At 38.4% G+C, this 20,011-nt stretch overlaps 1 protein-coding gene across 1 annotated transcript; it reads right to left on the reverse strand.

The window, feature by feature from the left end:
* Window positions 1-1,105: 1,105 nt before the first annotated feature.
* On the reverse strand, window positions 1,106-19,955 carry VPS36 (vacuolar protein sorting 36 homolog). Its single transcript, XM_071738456.1, has 14 exons — window positions 19,753-19,955; window positions 18,523-18,591; window positions 16,538-16,608; window positions 15,146-15,260; window positions 13,759-13,848; window positions 11,765-11,851; window positions 9,150-9,182; window positions 8,964-9,041; window positions 8,423-8,557; window positions 7,369-7,434; window positions 6,718-6,782; window positions 6,218-6,302; window positions 3,355-3,431; window positions 1,106-3,274 (listed from the first exon to the last, which is right to left on the reverse strand). Exons 1-14 carry the CDS (start codon window positions 19,846-19,848, stop codon window positions 3,181-3,183), a joined length of 1,161 nt encoding a protein of 386 aa, XP_071594557.1. The 5' UTR covers window positions 19,849-19,955; the 3' UTR covers window positions 1,106-3,180.
* Window positions 19,956-20,011: the final 56 nt, after the last annotated feature.

Raw genomic sequence — 20,011 nt, forward strand, 5'->3', positions numbered from 1 at the left:
CGTGACACAAATATTCTGTGAATAATCAAAACATGAAATCAGGTTTATATAGGCACCTTCTGTATTCAAGTGGGATGATCTGTGAGAATGGCAGCTCTTACATTATCCCCTCCCCAATAATCCTGCTTCAATACATTTTTTTTGCTTGTGACAATACATTTATTTTTTGCTTGTGACACCAGTGGGAGTGGGATTGGTCAGAATTAGTTTAGGACAGTGTGATGCACTTATTACCATGATACCAGACACCCATAATTCATAGAATCATAGAGTGGTTGCAGTTGGAAGGCACCTTTAAAGGTCATCTAGTCCAACCTCCCTGCATGAGCAGAGACATCACCCACTAGATCAGGTTGCTCAAAGCCCCATCCAGCCTGGCTTTGAACATTTCCAGGAACGGGGCTTCTACCACCTCTCTGGGCAACCTGTTCCAGTGCTTCACTGCCCTCATTAAAATAAAATAACTTCCTTTTATCTGGTCTGAATCTACTCTCTTTCAGATAAACCACTATCCCTTGTCTTACCTCTATACACCCTTGTAAAAAGTCCCTCCCCATCCTTACTGTAGGCTCCTTCAGGTACTGGAAGGCAACCATAAGGCCCTCCCTGAAGCCTTTTCTCCAGGCTGAACCCCAACTCTCAGCCTTTCCCCACAGAAGTGCTCCAGCCCTCAATCATTTTTGTGGCCTCCTCTGGGCTCTCTCCAATGTCTTTCGTGTGCTGAGGACTCCACTTCTTGTCCCATCAGCTGGGACAATGTGGTGTCAGATACATGATTCCTGTTGCCTTTCAGGTGGGAAAACACATTGAAATGTGCCAAATGCCTTTCCAGTGCACAGGATAGGTACTTGGCTTGGTTCCCTCATGAAACTGGTGCTTGTGTAGACATCTACAGTTTTGCAATTCTGGCCTGGAACACATCACAGATGCCTCTTATTTTATAATACAAACCTGTCTTGGACCATTTTGGATACAAAATGAGGTAGCAAAAATATGATGTACTTTAAAAACCTGCCCTACGGAATCACAAGATTTTGTTGTGTGAAGATTTTAAAGCTGCCTAGAGCAAGACATAGAGAAAAAAACGCAACAAAATAGAACAGTCTAAGAAAATCTATTAATTTTTATTACTTTCAAGTGGTAATTGTCTCGTTTTCTCACATATATGTTTAAATTCTAAACCAGCTATACAATTTACCCTATAGATTTCTTTCCTGTTTAAAAAAAAAAAAAAAAAAATGAAAGAAAAATCTTGGGAAAGAAAAGCTCAAGAATGAAACCACCTTTCTAAACAGGCTGTACTGTTATTGCTTAATGAAGGTAATGAAATGCTTGGTTGGAGAAACAGAGGCTGGAAGTGTCCACCTGGCATTTCCTTTCTGGTTTTGCTCTTTCTGCAGAAGACATGCCCCCTTGTGGGGAGACCTCTAGGCCTATACCACTGGTGTCCCTTGACAGATCTGGGTATCCAGCAAAAGAAAGGGCTGTCACAAATCATCTTCTTGTTTCTGAACTTCTTACTTCCAGTCCCTCCTGAGATGTGTGATGCTTGGAGTACCTCACACAGATTTCTTCTGTAGATTGTGGGGAGGATGGAGAGGAGCAACAAGCCCTAAGGCTCCTGAAGAGATGGTACTGGATGGTTAACACAGTAAAAATAGCATGGAACCAGCTCCTTCAGCTGTCTCAAAATTAGTTTTAGCACCTTCATGAAACAGAGGAAACCTGCCCTAAAGAAAGCACTGCATAAATGTTTGCTCATGACAAGGGTAAGAGGACACAGTTCCCTGGATCTAAACCAGCATCCTACAAACAAAAAGCATCATCACTGCAGGGATCTCTGCACTGATCTCTTCATCAGCAGGCTCTTAACCCTTGTCTAAGTTATGGCAAGACCAAAATAGTTCAGAAAATATTCTCAGGCTCTTAAAAGCCTCTTTCTCTTTTTTCATGATGTCGGTTTGGCCATTGCAAACACAATGCAGCTACCTCTATGTTGTCCTTGCCCATACCTTGAATGAATTTTATTATTTATTAAACTGGTTGCTTCAAAATACTTGCTTTGAAAATTTAAGTGATGTGGATCATAAACATCCACTTACAATTATTACCGTAGCAGATCTTCAAATAATGTAACAACTCCACTGGAGTTATGAAAACTGAGACTATCAAACTGCACCCAGTGTGAACACAGGGTGAAGAATACCAAACAATATGATACCTCACGACCATTAAAGACAGGGTGATAGTCTTCTTCCTCCCTTCAATATTGAAAGCATATTAATTCTTGCATATAAGATACAAAGCAAATTGTCTGTGATTAGACAGATTACAGGCTGTTGAAACAAATGATCTTTCAAGTACAACATGAAAACCAAGCACATTAAAGCACAAAGTCTGGTAGAGTGACAGGAGGCTGTTTCACTCTGTTACATAAAGAAAGGGCACCCAAAGTGCAAAATAGTGAGACAGGAAGGAAGATGGCAAGGAAAGAGAAGGGAGGAAGTCTGTGCTAACAATGCTTCTAACTGAGACACTAGAATAAGACATGACAAAATAAACACCATGTTTTCAAGATTCACGTACCATACGTTAGTCTCTCCAGCAGCAGGTTCTTTCTGTCTCAAAGTACAAGAACCCCAAGACCCTCTCTGAGAAAACCATTCATCACTAAAGGAAGAAGGGGTTATTCTACACTGGTTTTATTCCTTATTCCTCAGTATACACCGAAGTCACTTTTCTTATCACTACGGATACATCTGCCTGCTTTGTTACTCTAGATATAAACAAACTGAAATTGGAGTATGCAGTAACCTATCTTTTGGATGCTGATCATCATGGCAGACTACAGGGATATTCTCTCCACTTTCACTCGTGTGGAATCTTCATCTGACTTCTCTTGAAATGGGACACTACAGAGAACATCAAATGAAACTTGAAACGAGCTTGCCAGCTTGAGACAATTAACATGCTTCTGACTTTGCAATTCCTATTTCATTTCAGTTCCACGTATGAGGATTCAGCATTTGAAATACCTGAGAACTGTAAAGCATTGCAATGTTCATCACTGTTGCAGCTGACTAATAAAATAAAATATATTTTTTTAAAGTCAGTTGTTGGAAGGGTTCTGCCCTCTGCTCTCTTGTTCAACTGTTAAACAAAACCTGTACACAAAGTACATTAGCTTTGTGTCAGAAATAAATTGGGGTAGAATCTCAAGCCTTCCACAGAATCATCTCTGCAAAGATGGCCCATCTTTTCAGCCAGAAGAAGCCTAGAGAAAACAAAAGATGTGCTGTATTACTTCAGGGAAACATTGTAACAAAGGTATTATCAAGCACAACCATTACTTACCTTTCTTTGGCTAAGAGAACCGACATCCCCACTAATTTAGCAAACTCATCAGCTGTGAGAGAACCCTTTTCAGATACCTGCAAAAAAGAAACACACAAATAAACCAACTATCATAGAATTGGCTGGGTTGGAAGGGACCTCAGAGATCATCAAGTCCAACCCTTGATCCACTACCGCTGCAGTTACCAGCCCATGGCACTGAGTGCCACATCCAGTCTCTTTTTAAATATCTCCAGGGATGGAGAATCCACCACTTCCCTGGGCAGCCCATTCCAATGTCTGATCACCCTCTCGGTAAAGAAATTCTTTCTAATGTCCAACCTAAACCTCCCCTGGCACAACTTGAGACCGTGCCCTCTTGTCTTGCTGAGAGTTGCCTGGGAAAAGAGCCCAACCCCCCCCTGGCTACCCCCTCCTTTCAGGGAGTTGTAGAGAGTGATGAGGTCTCCTAACTATGACATTATAAGAACAACAAAGTTCTCTCAGCTACTGAATCAGGTCTAGCCTTGTGAAGTGATAAATTGGTAGCGAATCCCTTGTGAAGATAACTTGTTTATTTGCACTTTTAAATCAAAGTACAAATAATTATGAGTAAAGAACCTCTTCTGTGATCAGGAAAATTTGACACATATAAAAAAGGAACATAGAAAAGAGGTAAATCTGTACAAAAACCTACATGGTGCCCCTTCCTTTGGATTTTTTAAAAGACACCTTAGGACAAAACGAGAGTAAAAATTAAAATAGCTCAGACAGCTCATGCTGTCATCATCAGTATTTACACAACCCAGCTATACTAACTGATTCTGCAAACAGTGAAGCTTAAGTGAGGAAACAACAGATCTGTTCAGGACAGGTCATTGATTTAAAAGTTAATCATCCCAGATGGAAATGGAGAATTTGAGTCTGATGAGATTTAAATTATCCCCACTGCCTATAGAAAAATCCCCCAACCTTAGTATTCCACCCTGTATTACAGCATACTAGAGGGATCAGTAAAAGCCACCATCACATTCAGATTACACAAAAGACAGGTTCAGTCTTAAAAGTCAAAACTTTGGTCCCATTTTCTCAACCATGATGCCTAATATATGCTAAAATAAACCCTTCTCACACAAGTGGGACAGGTGGATGCTTAAAATTTTATATATGACATCCATATTTATCAATGGATTTAATTTCCCAGATAAACATAATTTTTTATCCTACAGATTAGTAATTCCTCATTTTTTCCACTGCTTCAGATTCAAGAAAGCTTGTAAATCCAGATGTGGTTGCCATTTCCTGCTTCCCATAACTGGGTGGGGAGGGGTTTATTTTGTGTGATTTTCAGCAGCAGCATTTTTACAGATTAAACTTGTCCTGCCTTGAGTTTTAGTGAAGCAAAGAGATCAAACCTGAGTAACAAAAGTCAGCTGTACAATCTAATAGGAGTGCAAGTGATTAATTACTTTTCCTTCCCAAACAACTACTCCCACCATCAAGGGTGACTTTGGCTTCCTTTGATTTCCATGCCATTTCCTGTCTTCCCCAGCCTTTCAAAACCACATCTCTCTCCTCTCTGAAACCCTGTGACTTCCTTTCACTTCTAAGAAGCTTCATGTTACTGTACATTATATATTAAGTATAGGGCACTTTTGGCAACAAGTGTGATCTCATCTTCCCTTTCCCTTATGGGTGAACCTTCCTTATTTGAAGCCTCCCCCTTACATTTTTTTTTAATGAACTAAAAGTCTCATATTATGAAACAAAAGACAAAAGACACTTTAGTAATAAGTCCACCATCCATTGCTTTTTGCAACTTTTTGACCTCATTTGTTACAAAAAAAAAGGGTTTTTCCTTTCAAAGCAATAGGCATTTTTGCCAAGGGCAACAAATTAACCAGAAACCAAAAATAATTGTTAAAAAATCTAGAAAGAACTAGGTATTTTTCTGTAAATATAAGAAAATAAACTGAAAGGATTAACACATATTGAAAAATTACAGCATTTTAGTCTTGATCACTTAGGATGGGATCTTTCTGATGGCTATGTACATTTCTCTTATCTAAAAACCTTTATGATGACAGAAAGTTATATGCTAACAATCATGCCAAAGGCACTGAACAGCCCACCTCATGTATGAGAATGTGAGAATGTGTCTAACTCTACTTTTTTCTTGGCCACCAAATCAAAGTCCTCTTTGACTTTTATTGGATTCACTGAATTACTCAACTTCATAAGAAACAAAAAATTACACTCCAGTGAAAAAGACACAGGGAAGTGCATCAAAGAATGGGGCAGCAGGACTTCAGAGTGCAGAGGTAGCATGACCACAAAGGTTCACTACACTGAGAAGTTTGTATTTCTTTTCATGATGAGGCTGGATTAATTCTATATGCACTGCTTTCCAGCTGAGTGCTCTTCACAGAAGCAAACTCAGTACAAGATGTTACACATACAATGTGCTATTTTAGGAAATAAACCTATAAACATACATCAACATTTAAGAAGTACTTTCAGTGCCTCCAAGCACATTGTGCACACTGTCTAAAGTCCACTTCTGTTATATTAAGAGCTTAATACAGGCCATTAATTTCATCCTAATCTGCAAAAGGTTTGGAGGAAGGCTAAAGGTTAACTAAGTTTGAGAAGATATGGAAAAGTATTTTATTCCATAAGAAGAAAGCAATGACTAAGATTATTGCCTGCACAGCACTTTGAAGATGAAAAGTGCTAATAAAGCATTACTGTCAGAAGATTTGGAAGGGGAGTATTTTATATTTCAAAACCTAAAAATGAGATCCTTCACCTTGAGTTTTTATACCCAGTGCTTTTAAATTTCCCCAGCATGATCAGAACAGTGAAGGAAAGGAGGTGCACTTACTGTCTCTAAAGCAGAAGCTACCATTTCCTCTTCGTTATGAGACTGGAGTTCAATCACCATCACACCACTGTCAAATACCCGAAGCCTAAGATCAAAAGAGAAAGTCAAAGTAACTAAAAACCCTGTGCACATCACCTATGGTCACATTTCTAATATACCCACACCCACCTTACAAAAAGAAAAAAAAAAAAAATCAAACAAAAAAAGTTTATAAAATGAGCATTAAAAGGATCATCAACATCTAGAGACAGAGCATGTCTGGGCGTAGTTAAACACTTTTCCCAGTCTGAAAAAAATGTTCTGGAAGTGAAAAGAATATTGTCTTCCTAGCAAAGTGAATCACTGGTTTTCATCTGTATCATAATGTAGAGTGGGTACGCTGGTTCATCAGCAGCACCCTTTAAGCAAAGGACAACTTTGTATCCACTGCAAGCAAAATGCTAAGTCATCCAAGCACCAAGCTCTGACTTGTTTTACGAAAGTATCTGTAAAGTTCTTACCTTAGTGGTAATTTCAGAGACTCCAGCATCTTACAAGCATTTACCAAATCTTCTGGTGAAAGCAGCTATTAAAATAATAAAACATTTATTCACAACTTGTATTTCAAGTATACAGCACAACACCAAAACAGGCAGTTTTAATAACTATGGCTATAAAATACACCAGGCCACACAAGACTGGTAATTTTCTTCCTTTCTATTGTCCAGTCTATTTTCTTGGCATCCATGCTCCTTTCTGTTCCCTTCCTATGTGTTCTATAATAATTCTTCTTGCCTTGTTTACAGAAAGAACGAATGTATTTTGTAAAAAAAAAAAAAAACTAAAATTCACCATTCTTTAGTATTCTCTGTCTTTTCAAGGTTTTCTTTCACGATAAGGATGGATTTTCCCTTTTATATGGCAATATAAAAAGCAGTGCACATCATGTCAACTTATAGAGGATATATAAACACTACATAGAAGGAGACAGGAAAAGGTAAAAAGCTCTGATTTTAAGAACGGGCTGATCACTTCATGCTGTTAGACAGGTAGAGTGAACAAGTGATACGGAATATTTTTACCTTTTTTTTTTTTTCCTTTTTTTTTTCTTCTTCAATTACCTTACAACTGAAGCACATTTTATAAAATATTTGATAAAACCAATTTCTCACCTCTAATCCTCGTGCACGATTCACCATACAGTACACTTCTGTAAGTGACATGATCCCTCCTCGCTCCTGTATTAAGCACAAGACTGGTAAGAGACACAGCATTAATTCAGTAAAGTAGATAATCCAGTGTCAACTGGAAATTGGCAGGTAAAACAGAGGAGCTAAATGATGAGCAGTTATTAAAACAAAACAAAACAGAACAAAAAACTACCTAGGCAATATCACACATTTCTAGCATGAGAAGTCAGTTGTTCTTTCTTTCTCTAATAATTTTAAAATGCAAAACACTGACACTACACTCAAAGACTGCAAATTATTTTGATTTTTAAAGCAGAGAATAAATCATAGGGACACAGAATTTCAGCATATTAAAACTATCAATCAATTTATCACATACTTTTCAGAGTCACTCAGTTTTCCAGTCAATCAAGGTAAGTAGCACATAACTTACCCAAAGACACTGTAATATGTATATTTTTTTAGTAGACATGTAGCCTTGTAAGTTACAACATGAAATCTAACTTTTTGGTGAGAACCCTGAATTCTATAATATCTTCAGATATATTAAAATATTAGATATTACTAAGGGGTATAATCTATTACCTATTTAATAACTCTAGAGTTAGATAACTAGAGTTATCTATTTAATAACTGTAGTATATTTGCAAAATATGTAATTTATAAGCAGTTTAAAGACTAACTGCTAATATTTTCAAAGTCAGTACTGTTTCACTCTTTCTTTAAAAAAGTTTTATTCTGCAGCAAAAGATGAAGACAGGGCTGTTCAAACAGAAGAAATTATGCCAGTAAAATTTCCTAAAAACAACTGATATTTGCAAATTAGAAGTTGAGATACCATTACTCCAAAGAAAAATTCTTACTTATATTTAAATATGCCCATTCAGAAAGGGCACATACATTCCTTCCATAAATACTGAATATGAGGCTGTGCTAAATCTGATGCTTTAAAGAGGCTCAGTGCCACAGCCAAAACACATTTACATTGCAATTCACCAACACACAGAAAATGCTTGTGCAAAATTAGATACTTCACCTCCAATGGTGTCTGCAGTATTCCAGCCAGTTGCTTTGCCAGTTGCATGTGGTATTGTGTACCAGATCCATACGTTTCCCTAGTAACTGGATTAGCTATACCCATACTCAGGAGATAGGACTTGAACCTAATAGTCTAAGCAAAAAACAAAAACCTTTTAAGTTACATCAGCTACTGAGTGAGTCTAGTTTTTAGAAGTCTTTGATTTTATTAGTAGAAGAATTTTGGTGAATAAATCCATTTGGTTAACTACCAATACAGTCAATTACTAGCAAAGAAATGGGAAGACAATGCAATTTATTTTTGACCTGCAGAGATCAAAACCACAAAAATTTATCCAAAGGCACTAAAACCTTTCTTTTAAGAAGGGGGGGAAAAGAAAAGCTAACACAAACAAGTAAGTCACTCCTACTTTATACAGAATTACCAAAAAACCCAACCATGAAGAGTTCTTTATTAACATCCCATGTATTAAACAGAGAGCTTTTTGGTTCGCATAGGAATATTTCTGTTGACTTTAAATAACAAAAAATTAATTTACCTCATCCTCAGTGATGTCCCCTTGCTTTTCTTTAATCTTATTAGCTATTGACTTGGATAACTCCACCATTTCTTTAGCCTACCGAGAAAGATGCACAGGTAAGTCAAATTTCAGCTCAACAGAGAAAAAAGCATGCTCAAAACTGATAAAACACAAGTCTGCTTGGGTAAGTGACACATGCCATACCTTCTCCATTAGTTTGCTAAGGTCCTCAAAAGCCTGAAATGAAAAGCAGACATTACAGATCAGTGTCACTACAGCATTCAGTTTCATGGATACAGTGAGCTACCTCTGTCCCCATATCCAGGCTATTCCTAAGAGCTGCTATCCCTTTAGATTAGTAGGTTACAAGATGAGATATTATATATAATTGATTGATATATCTGGCTTATATGAGGTCTTAAAATTAAAATGATACAGTTCATAAACAACAAAGAATGAAGGAAAGAACCAAGCTATTGCTTTTCCAGCATGTGAACAAGAGTTCAGTCTGATTTATGAGGACCACATGATAGGAAGGAACAGTGAGGCCCAGAAAAGATTAAGCTGTCCAAGTTCATTATGCTCTCCTAAAAGCCAGAGGAAGGTTTCCTGATGATGATGGTAGGTCTTCTTCCAGCAGTTAACCCTGCGTCATTACAACAATTCTGCCACAAACCACAAAGGGCATTTTTAGGCTTAAATCAAACACTTTAAAAAAAAGACAATGGTAAATTGCAATTCAAAAATTTTAGTGATGATTAGGAGCTAGCATTACAAAAATAAGGAAAAGTCAGCAACTATGTTAATGCATATTGTAATCTATTAAAAAGTAATTCTCATTTCTCCCATCCTCAGCAACACACATTCAGTTTTTAGACCTGATTCTCTCAAATACATAACATGCCCAGGTTGGCAACCTTGTCACAAGTAACGTTTTTCTGAGAAAAAAAAAAATACCAGAACCTCTTCAGCTAAAGCTTGCCTGACAGCAGCACTCAGCCCTGCCAGCTGCCAAGACAAGAAGGTTGTTTAGAGCATGTCAAACAATTAATCTTGCCTACAGCTACCTTTTAGCCATTGCTTCTATGTCATTTCTAGTTTATTCTAATGTCCCACTAGAAAAAAAAACACATTTTAGCAGGATTTATGCAGGAAGACCAAATTGTTGCCATCTATGTTTAGGCACCTGACTTAGAAGCTCTGAGACTCAACATATGAATAAGATAAAGAGATGCCTTAGGGAAGTGACAGGGTTTGCTTTTCATCTGAATCCCTCCTAATGGTGCCAGTGTTTCTCTGCTGACTGGAGAAGTCTAACCTCTTAACACGTGGTATCCAAGTCAGATAGCCAAAATCAAGTGGGATAAAGCTGGGGCCAAGAGAAGAAAAAGAAATATACCACCGTATAACAACAATCTGCTACTACCAGAACAAAAAATCCTCTTTGGTAAACCTATTATAAATCACTGAATTGGGCAGATTAACAAGAACAAATATTTTAATCGTTAATGTAAATCCAAGTCCTTCTACTCTACTTACACATGGTATCAACAAAAAGTTTTCAAACAAGGCTTTTCCTAGCTTATTTCTAATCTCTGTAACCTGCATGAAAACAGTCATCAAAAGAACCCCAGATTTAGCTAAACAAACAGCATGCTGTGTCTAACTCCTCCTTTGCCTGACTCACAGAGGGCAGGCCTGGAAACAAAGGGGAATGTGCACACACCTAACAGGAACTTCCTCAGATAAACAAAAGGCTAAAGAACCGGATTCTTATCAGTAGTGAACAGCAGATGCAGGAAGCCTTTTCCTGGAAGCCAGGGAACCATTTTTTAAATTAAGTCATTTATAACATTTAAAGCTGGAGGAAGGCAGGATTTTACAAGTCATGGTTTTCCCCCGTTCATACAACACATACAAATGGGTTTCTTTTACTCTCTGACAAAGCTACTAAAGGAAAAAATAACCAGACAATACCTTTTGAACTGTATACACACACATGTAACCACAATACCTTTTGAACTACACATATAACTTCATTCATTATGTTGCTCATAAACAGAGAAGAAAAAGTTCAGTGCTGGCAGCATCTGAAACAGCATGCAGCCTGCAAAGGTGCTGTAATTTTCTTGTATACACTGAATGCCTTTTTTGCTGTGGAACACTGAATCCCATAAAGCTTTGCCACAAGAACAAATCTATTGCATACAGTTTATAATGTATATTTGTGCTAATCTCTATTACCAAGACAGAACCAGATGCTTTTTGAGGATAATGCTACCAGGTATATATGAAGAAATTAACTCCCTCAGTTGTCCATCAGTGTTCATATCTAAAATGCACTTACAAGATGAAAATCTAATTTCACCAGAGTTATGTGCAGGCACTTAGATCAGCATATTCTTCTTAATATATATTAAATTTTCAACTGAAACCTAAATTAGCTGTAAAAAAAAAATAAGAAGGAAAACCTCCCCAAACCTTTAATAGTATTCTTCTGCAGGTGCCTTTATGTTCTGCTTCCCCTGATGAAAAGTCACTGAATTTGGGTTCTATGAGAATTACTTTTATAAATACACATAATTAGATTCAAAGGACAGTCTTCTTGAAAGGAATTGTTTAAATGCAGTACCTGTACATATTTTAATATATTAATTAAGTTAAACAAAAGTAAATAACTGTAAATTATAAACGCTTAATAAATTCAGACTTCTTAAGGAAGTCTGCTTCTTAAGTTCAGCTGCTCCTAAAAGAAAGAACATGAATGAATGTAAATGACTCAGACAGGCAGCTGACCCCAAAACTTGAGTAGTATTTACCTCAGAAATGTTTTTGTCAGTCTCTTTTCTTTTTTCCTCCAATTTCCTTTCAATCCCCACAATTCCTACAGCCCTTATTCTTCCTGCCTGCAAAGGAAAATAATAAAAGGAATCAAAATAGGAAATGCTAAGTTTTCTCATCCGCCTCACTGTGAAAAACCTTGTATTTGAAGACAGGATATGTTCCCCCAAAGGGCTGATATAATGTCTACGTTATTTCATAGAATCATAGAATCATAGAATTGGCTGGGTTGGAAGGGACCTCAGAGATCATCAAGTCCAACCCTTGATCCACTACCACTGCAGTTCCCAGCCCATGGCACTGAGTGCCACATCCAGTCTCTGCTTAAAAACCTCCAGGGATGGAGAATCCACCACTTCCCTGGGCAGCCCATTCCAATGCTTGATCACCCTCTCAGTAAAGAAATTCTTTCTAATGTCCAACCTAAACCTCTCCTGGCACAACTTGAGACTGTGCCCTCTTGTCTTGCTGAGAGTTGCCTGGGAAAAGAGACCAACCCCCCCCTGGCTACCCCCTCCTTTCAGGGAGTTGTAGAGAGTGATGAGGTCTCCCCTGAGCCTCCTCTTCTCCAGGCTGAACAGCCCCAGATCCCTCAGCCTCTCCTCATAGGATCTGTGCTCGAGTCCCTTCACCAGCCTGGTTGCCCTCCTTTGGACCTGCTCCAGGACCTCGATATCCTTCCTAAACTGAGGGGCCCAGAACTGGACACAGGACTCCAGGTGTGGCCTCACCAGCGCTGAGTACAGGGGCATTTATTATCAGGTATTTATTGAAAGTATATCTTAAACCAATGCGAAAAAACAATGATTAAGTGTAAAGCATGTATGAATCTGCTGTGGTAAATGGGTAATAAGATTATCATATTGAATCTATTAATATGAAAGGGCTTGAAAGCTTGATCCAGACTGAGCACTACAGCTTGTCTCAAAGCCTTCCAAGTCCACATGAAAATCCACACGAGCTATGGAAATGTGTGAAATCGAGCTTGAAGAAAACACAGCCAGAGAAACATAGTGCTTATCTAAATCACCTTCCTGACAACTATCAGAATGGAGGTGATTGGGAGCATTTATTTTATTGCCAAATCTGTTTTAGAAAGGCTGGTACTTTAGTGGCAGTGGCGCCAGCCCTAAAATCCCTGACTGCAAAGCTTAGCAACTGGTGCTAATGATTTTCTGTCGCTTAAGAATAAGAACAGTAGGCAGGGCACTTTCATTATGTGGCTCTTAATGCAGGATGCATGCTTCCCCATTAGTCCAATTGCAACTTCCAATTGGTTTTAGGTATTACATTTGTAGGGGAGGACACACACAATTTGATGTTGAATGATCTTTAAATCACCCTATTTTATTCATATAGTATGTTCAATATATTAATATACTCAACACATTCATATGCAGAAACAACATCCACATGCTTATCAGAGTCTACAACCTAGAACTACACAGACAGATGAAGAATGCAATATAACATATGACAAAGAAATCCTTGATAATAACTCTTTGTTTAGGATATAAATGCAAGTCAAATGTGTAGAGTCTAGGTTCCAAAGAGTTACCTAAAAATTACATGCTACATAGCTGACCTCCAGCCACAAAACCAAAACAGAAATCACAAGACAAAAAATCTTCCAGCTTCGTTATATCTCATGTGTTGAATAAAACAATACGCAAATATTTATATAATATTTGAATAATTGTGTGTGTGTCTGACTACATAAAAAAATGGAGCTCATTATCAACTATTCAAGTCTAAACATACTCAGGGAAAAAAGGCCTCCGTGTTCTGTACCAGGTGACAACTCAAAAGAGAAATAAATCAATGCCAGTAGTGAAACAAGTAAAATAAAGCTGAATTCTTACATGTGCCCGTGGTGTTGGTTAGAGCGGAATGGCAGATGCTGCATATGGGAGCAGCAAGAAGTGGAAACAGCAGATTAAATACAGGTTCTGCTCAGAAGCTCTGCACATACCTGTGGAACCTTGTTAACTTGAATAGTTGGACCAGTAGGCATGGTCTCCCATCTCCTTTGTGTGATTTCTTCTGATAATCGTCTGTAGAACTGCAGGCATTAAAAGAGTGACAACAGACTTTTCATAAACTGTGCAGAGTACCTCTGGGTATTTTTTTTAGAATCCTGGTGGTAAATGAAATAAACTTCACTGTAAGACATGGTTAACACCTACACATCCACAGTGCAACATTCACTACCTTAAAGTTCACTATTCAAAAATATTACTTTGAAATTTAACTTAGAAACATTAGGGGAGCCACATCGTCACTAGTTGAACTCACATGAATATTTCTATTGTAAAGTATCTTTTTAGATATTCAAAATGCTCCAAAGCATGCTGAAGTTAAGAATGTTGAGATTTGGTCAAAGGCATGCTGTTAAGTTACTTTTGATCTGTTAATTCAACAGTATAAAGACAACCACACAGATCAATTACACTTATTTGGTTACTGCTAATACTAGAAGGTGGCATTAGTTAATTAGTTAACTAAGTGTATCCCACTGACCAAAATCCAGAAAGAAAATCTATTCCATTCTTATGGTTGTTCAGAGTTCACAGGAAAGCATTCTGAAGCCATAAATAAAAGATCTGAAGTGTAATTGATATGCTATGTAAGCACTAAGCACAGTAAGACATTTATAACTAATTCAAGTTGAAAATCTGATTTTCTGCAGTGAACGGGTATGGCTTTTTTCATTGTTCAAACTTGAAGCTCTCAATTTCTTCAAGTGAGGATTTTGTACTGTGAAATTTCTTTATAGAGTGCTATTTCTTTGGGGGTTTTTTTAGGGTAAGCCTTCTTTTAAAAACATATTATGTTTTCTTAGAATGCTCAAAGCCTTTTAAATTTAGTGTAGGTAAAAAAAAAATTAACTGTAAAACATAAAATGAAAGAAAGCTCTGAGGCAACAAAGGGTGTTCAGCAATAAAATCAGAGAGATGATTAGGAATAAGTTGCTTGCTTCCTGCTCAGTAGGAGGGTTAGCTACAAACATCATTTACACTGTTAAATATTTAACAGATTCCAGTGACATCATTTTGGAAAATCCCGATTTTAATTTAGAAGATTAAAAAAGGAAGTAAAATATTATATTAAAATTTCCAAAATAAGGACAAAGCCTAATAATGCTTCTTGACAATTTTGGAGCTCCACTAGTATTATTTAACCAATGTATAGAACTCTGAAGGCTCACAGTGTTTGCCTCCAAAAAGGATGTATTGAAAAAGCTCCACCTCAAAAGTAAAGATCATGGAAAGATCATGGAAAATTATCACCAACACAGCAAGAGGAGAAAGGCATGTACAAAGGTGTGGTGTGCTAAGTTTGCATGGTACAAAACTTACTTCAATCTGTCCGTGTTCTTTGAAAGAAAGTTTGATGTAGGAGTATTTGCTGCTTTGGAATGGACCTGGCTCTTTGTTTGAAGAAGCAGGATGAAGATGAGCCACTATTTTGGCACTAAGAAAAAGTTACAGAGAAGAGGCAGCTTTCTGTTAACATCTAAAAAAATATTTCTACAATCAAAGTTAACCATTTAATCAAATCCTGTATTAACTTTATCTCACATAAAAGCCAAAGTACATTAAATAATCCTTTATGTTTGTGTATCAATGTTTAAGTATTTTGACTCAACATTATAGATCTTGCACGCAAACTACTGTAACCTCTAAAACAGCAGTATCTCAGATTTAAAATATATAAAATACCCATCAATTCTTATAAAAATTTTAACATTTCAAACAATAATTTCTAAAAAATCTTTTAGTTAAATAAAAAGTAATTGTCAAGAAGTCATTTGATTTGGCTTCTGACTTGCAATATCTACTGCCAAAATACACTACCTTTGTCACAGGAAAACAGAAGGTCTCAATATGTTTAATCTGTCCCATTTGTATATGTCACCTGTGCACACTGAATGTGAATTTGTCCAAAACCAACATTCAAAGGTAACATGTGTGGAAAAAAACAGTCTAAAAGGATATCTACCAACAAAACAAAACTTGAGATAGCATTATTTCAGGAACTTCATGGACTACTATCACAGTATGACTACAAGTCTACCATTCCCATTTCATTTTATTGACAAGTTTTTCATGGCTCTTTATTTACTTGACATATTCATCATAATTACCCAATTTCTTCTGGATACCCCCAGCACACCACCTTAACCACCTGACTGTAGGTTGCAAGCAGATGCCAAATACATACATCTTTCTCCAGTTATTTTTTTTCCTCTTTCTTCTGAAACTTTCTTAAACACTTATCATACTGAGCTAGTTATTCAAGTGAGTGGAAATACTGAAATTCCTTCTAACCAGCACTAACATTTCCATTATCAAAATAAATTATATGGTCATGAAAAGTTATACAACATGGGATCTGGCAGAGTTTCTATCCCCAACCAGTTCTGTGGCACAAAAGACTAAAATTAGCTTTCACATTTAGATCCAGCAAAATCACTGTTGTCATTTATGACTTATCAAATGAAAATGGCAACGTGGAACACATACTTGTTTAGTGATTACAAGACAATTATTTAACAAATCACATAAAACACTGCTTTGTCATGACTCTCATATATTTGACATGAAGTGAAGAAAGGAGGTCCTTGTGGCTGTTGGTCTAGAAACTAAAATTGTACATTGAATCTACCAGGAAATATAGAGTCTTGAGTATCTCACATATCATGCACATGTAGACTACCCATTTGAAAAAAACAATGACTATCACCTTACCTTTTTCCTATCCCAGCTGCTTGCTCTTCAATGAAGACAATTTGAGACAGAGGTATAGCAATGCAGCACTCCTGGAATAATCAACGGAAACACACGTGAAATTAAAAGCATATCCTGACAATTCATTATCTAAAGTCAAGTGTTCTCTTCCCTCACTTCACCAACAGGATGAATTTCTACAGGTGCTGCCTGAGGAAGTCCATATGACATATGGTGTTAAAAATATATTAAAGAGAAGTATAAGCAGAAAATGAATACAAAGTTGAAACTGAGATCTATAAACTTAAGTGTCAATGTGTCAACATCAGATGCTTCAAACTAAATTCACAGAGGGACTCAGGAATTTAACAAATCTTTTATATCAAAGTTCTAAACTCCATAGAATCGTAGAATGGTTTGGGTTAGAAGGGACCTTAAAGATCATCTGGTTCCAACACCCATGCCATGGGAAGGGGCAACTCCCACTAGACCAGGTTGCTCAAAGCCCCATCCAACCTGGCCTTGAACACTGCCAGGGATGAAGCATCCACAACCTCACTGAACAACCTGTTCCAGTGTCTCACCACCCTCATACAGAAAAATCCTAATGTCTAACCTAAATCTACCTTCTTCCAGTTTAACTGAGAATATGAGAAATAGTGTATATTGCAGTATATGTCCACCTCTAAAAAAGAGATGGTGATGAAGCAACTAGGAAATTGTTAACATAGACAGTCTAGCACAGATAAATTATCTCATGCTGACCAAGAAAAAAAAGGTTAATTTATACAGAATAGTTCATGGTCTGGACACTCAGCTCCTGACCTTAACGTTAATCCTACTGTGGGTAACAGCTCTTAAAACATTTTAAAAAATTTATACTAAAAATAGTTCTGCTGTTTCTGAAAAAAATCCCTAATGAAAAAAATTTACTGCTTTGCCATTTCATGAACATCCTTGGTCACCTTACCTTCAGAAGGCTCTTAGTAGCTCCCAGCTTTGGAGCAAGGATGTGACACTTGGTAAGGAATCACCTTTGGGTAGGAGAGGTGCTTCAGGTATCCTCTCACAGAACTAATCCAGTGGAATATAATTTGCCTTTGGAAAGATGTCATCTGAACATTCCCTCTCTAAACCTGGTTCCCAGGGATAAATTTCAAAAAGACCGAGTCCACCACAAGCATAATCCAACTTGGTTCTGAGAAGGACTTCTCGTTTGATTGCAGCTGTAAAATGGTGGATGATGTCACTGTCTGTGCTTGGAGCTTTTAAGATTTTTGTAGCCTTTCTCACCCATTTCTAGCCTGCAATCTCAGGCTCTGGCTTGGTGACACAGAGCATTCAGCAGCAGTATTACTACCCTGCAGTTCTGAAACTGCCACTTAACCTCCATGTCAATTCTCCATAGCAGTACAAACATTCTGGCTTACTGAAGAGATGGTTGAGTGTAGGAATGGGCAGTTGGGAGGTTAACACTGTACACAATAATACTGCCATCAAATTAGGACCAAATCATAGTCAGGGACTATAACCGGGGAGCAGAAGACAGAAAAAAATGGACTTAAAAACAATGAAGAAGAAAAGGTCTTGCTAGACAAGGATTATGGAAGAGGAGGTCACATTATGATTTGCCTGAGACAGTCAACTTCAGTCTCAAAACTAATGCTTTTTAGAGCATGATACCAAACTCTTTTCTCCTCCATTTCTGTGCTGTAGAAAAGAAGGATTTGTATGATTCATTCCCATCCCTTCTCATCTCTGCATGATTAATTTATTAATGCAGAACTGGGTCAAAGAACATTCCTTTTGCTGTGAGCCAAAGAATGGACTATGCTTGTAAACCAAAACACACACAAAGGAAAGAAAAAAGTCCCCTCTGTGTGCAGTCTTTTGATTGCAAGCTACCTGTAGTTTATTATGAAATATTTATACAAAATATATGTTTATGTTGTTTATTATGGACCTTACATACAAAACTACATAAAAGACACAAAAGTGGGACTTACATGATTCTTCTGATCCCTCCAGATCAGTCTATGTGTGCTAAGCAGTAATACTCCACTATTAAATTGTACCTAAACAGGAAAAATAAAAGAGATCAACAACAAATTACACTAGTAAGTTGTATTAATATTGATCTTGGAAACATTACACATTTCCATAACAGAGCCATCAGATACAACAAGGCAGTATTTTGGGAACGTTCTCTTTTTTTCAGAAAACACAATAAATGAAATTTAGGAAACGGTGGAGAAAATTAGTAGAAAAGGACTAGGTGGATATAAACAACCTTCTGTTTTTCTACTGCTAAAACTTTCCCCCAGGAAATCCTGAATGACCCTCCCTAGATATGCTGTGCAATATACATTCTTAGATATCATGTTTTAAACAGGGCTATTGGCTTTGGAATACTGTTTGCTGACAAAGAAAGTAAAAGTTATGCAGAAAAGCACAACCTAGTAAAATTCTGTAGTCAGAAATCTTCTAGCCTATCACACAGGAGTATTGTTTCTATACATTTTACTGTTGAAAAATTTTATACTCATCAGACAGCAACCTGTATGTGGAAAATCTGTGTTAGCAAACTGTTTCCTCCTTGTAAAACTTGAGGCACGTTTTCACAGCTTTTTATGAGGATATGCAACTACTGTGGTATGAAAAAAATAAGAGATCAATAATGACTCCAGCACTTGAAGTAATGCAGTAAGTGGGTGGGCTCAGGTGAGTGCTGAGGGCAAGAGAGCTCAAGTGTGAGTTGTGTGACATGTCCTGTGGGTGACATCAAAGCCCGGGAGAGCAGAGGCTGATGCACCGGGGAGTGCTCAGCGCTGACACAGGAAGCGACAGCCCCAGCAGCCACACCACACCACAGTGACACCAGGACACACGCAGCCCCGATGGGGATGCCAACCCTCCCTCTGCGTGGCACACACCGCCCAAGGCCTCCCTCGGTCCCACAAAGCCCGAATCTCCTCCTTCACACTCCTGTCACAGAGCCAAACCCCGCCAGACCCTGGAGTAAAATGTACTCAACCTCCCAGGCCTCTGACCGATGCTCCCCCACCCAGGCCCCTTCGCACCCCTCGTCTCACCCCGCCTCCAGCCAGGCCCCCTCGCACCCGATGCCACCCTCACTCAGGTTCCTCGCCACCTTGCAGCAGAAGGCTCTGGACCGAGCCTTGCGCGCACCCCCCGCCCCGGCTCCCGCAGGCCCCGGCCAGGGCCGCTCCCGTCACCTTCTCCTCCCCGTCGCAGAGCCGCACGCCGCGCTGCTGGATCACCAGCGTCTCTCCCAGCTCCAGCAACCCACTGGTCCACGAAAACCTGTCCATGGCGAGCGCTCGGCCCTTTTTCCCTTTCCCTTCCCCTCCCCGGCTACCGCCGGCACACCAGGCCGCAGCCGCCGCTCCGCTCCCGCAGCCCCCGGGCCAGGCAGCCCCATCCCGCACCTCCCCTGCCCTCTACCGGCGGCACGAGGCGCTGCCGCCATTCTAC

This window comes from Heliangelus exortis, chromosome 1, assembly GCF_036169615.1.
Source record: "Heliangelus exortis chromosome 1, bHelExo1.hap1, whole genome shotgun sequence".
Classification (NCBI taxonomy): Eukaryota; Metazoa; Chordata; class Aves; order Apodiformes; family Trochilidae; genus Heliangelus; species Heliangelus exortis.

Excerpts from the sequence above, each read along its gene's own strand:
- VPS36 (XM_071738456.1), bottom strand. The coding sequence starts at position 19,848 with ATGGACAGGTTTTCGTGGACCAGTGGGTTGCTGGAGCTGGGAGAGACG. Across the intron at positions 18,592-19,752 it reads TCTGCGACGGGGAGGAGAAG|GTACAATTTAATAGTGGAGT; the intron begins GTGACGGGAGCG and ends TTTCCTGTTTAG. Across the intron at positions 15,261-16,537 it reads GCAGCTGGGATAGGAAAAAG|TGCCAAAATAGTGGCTCATC; the intron begins GTAAGGTGATAG and ends ACTTTTTCTTAG.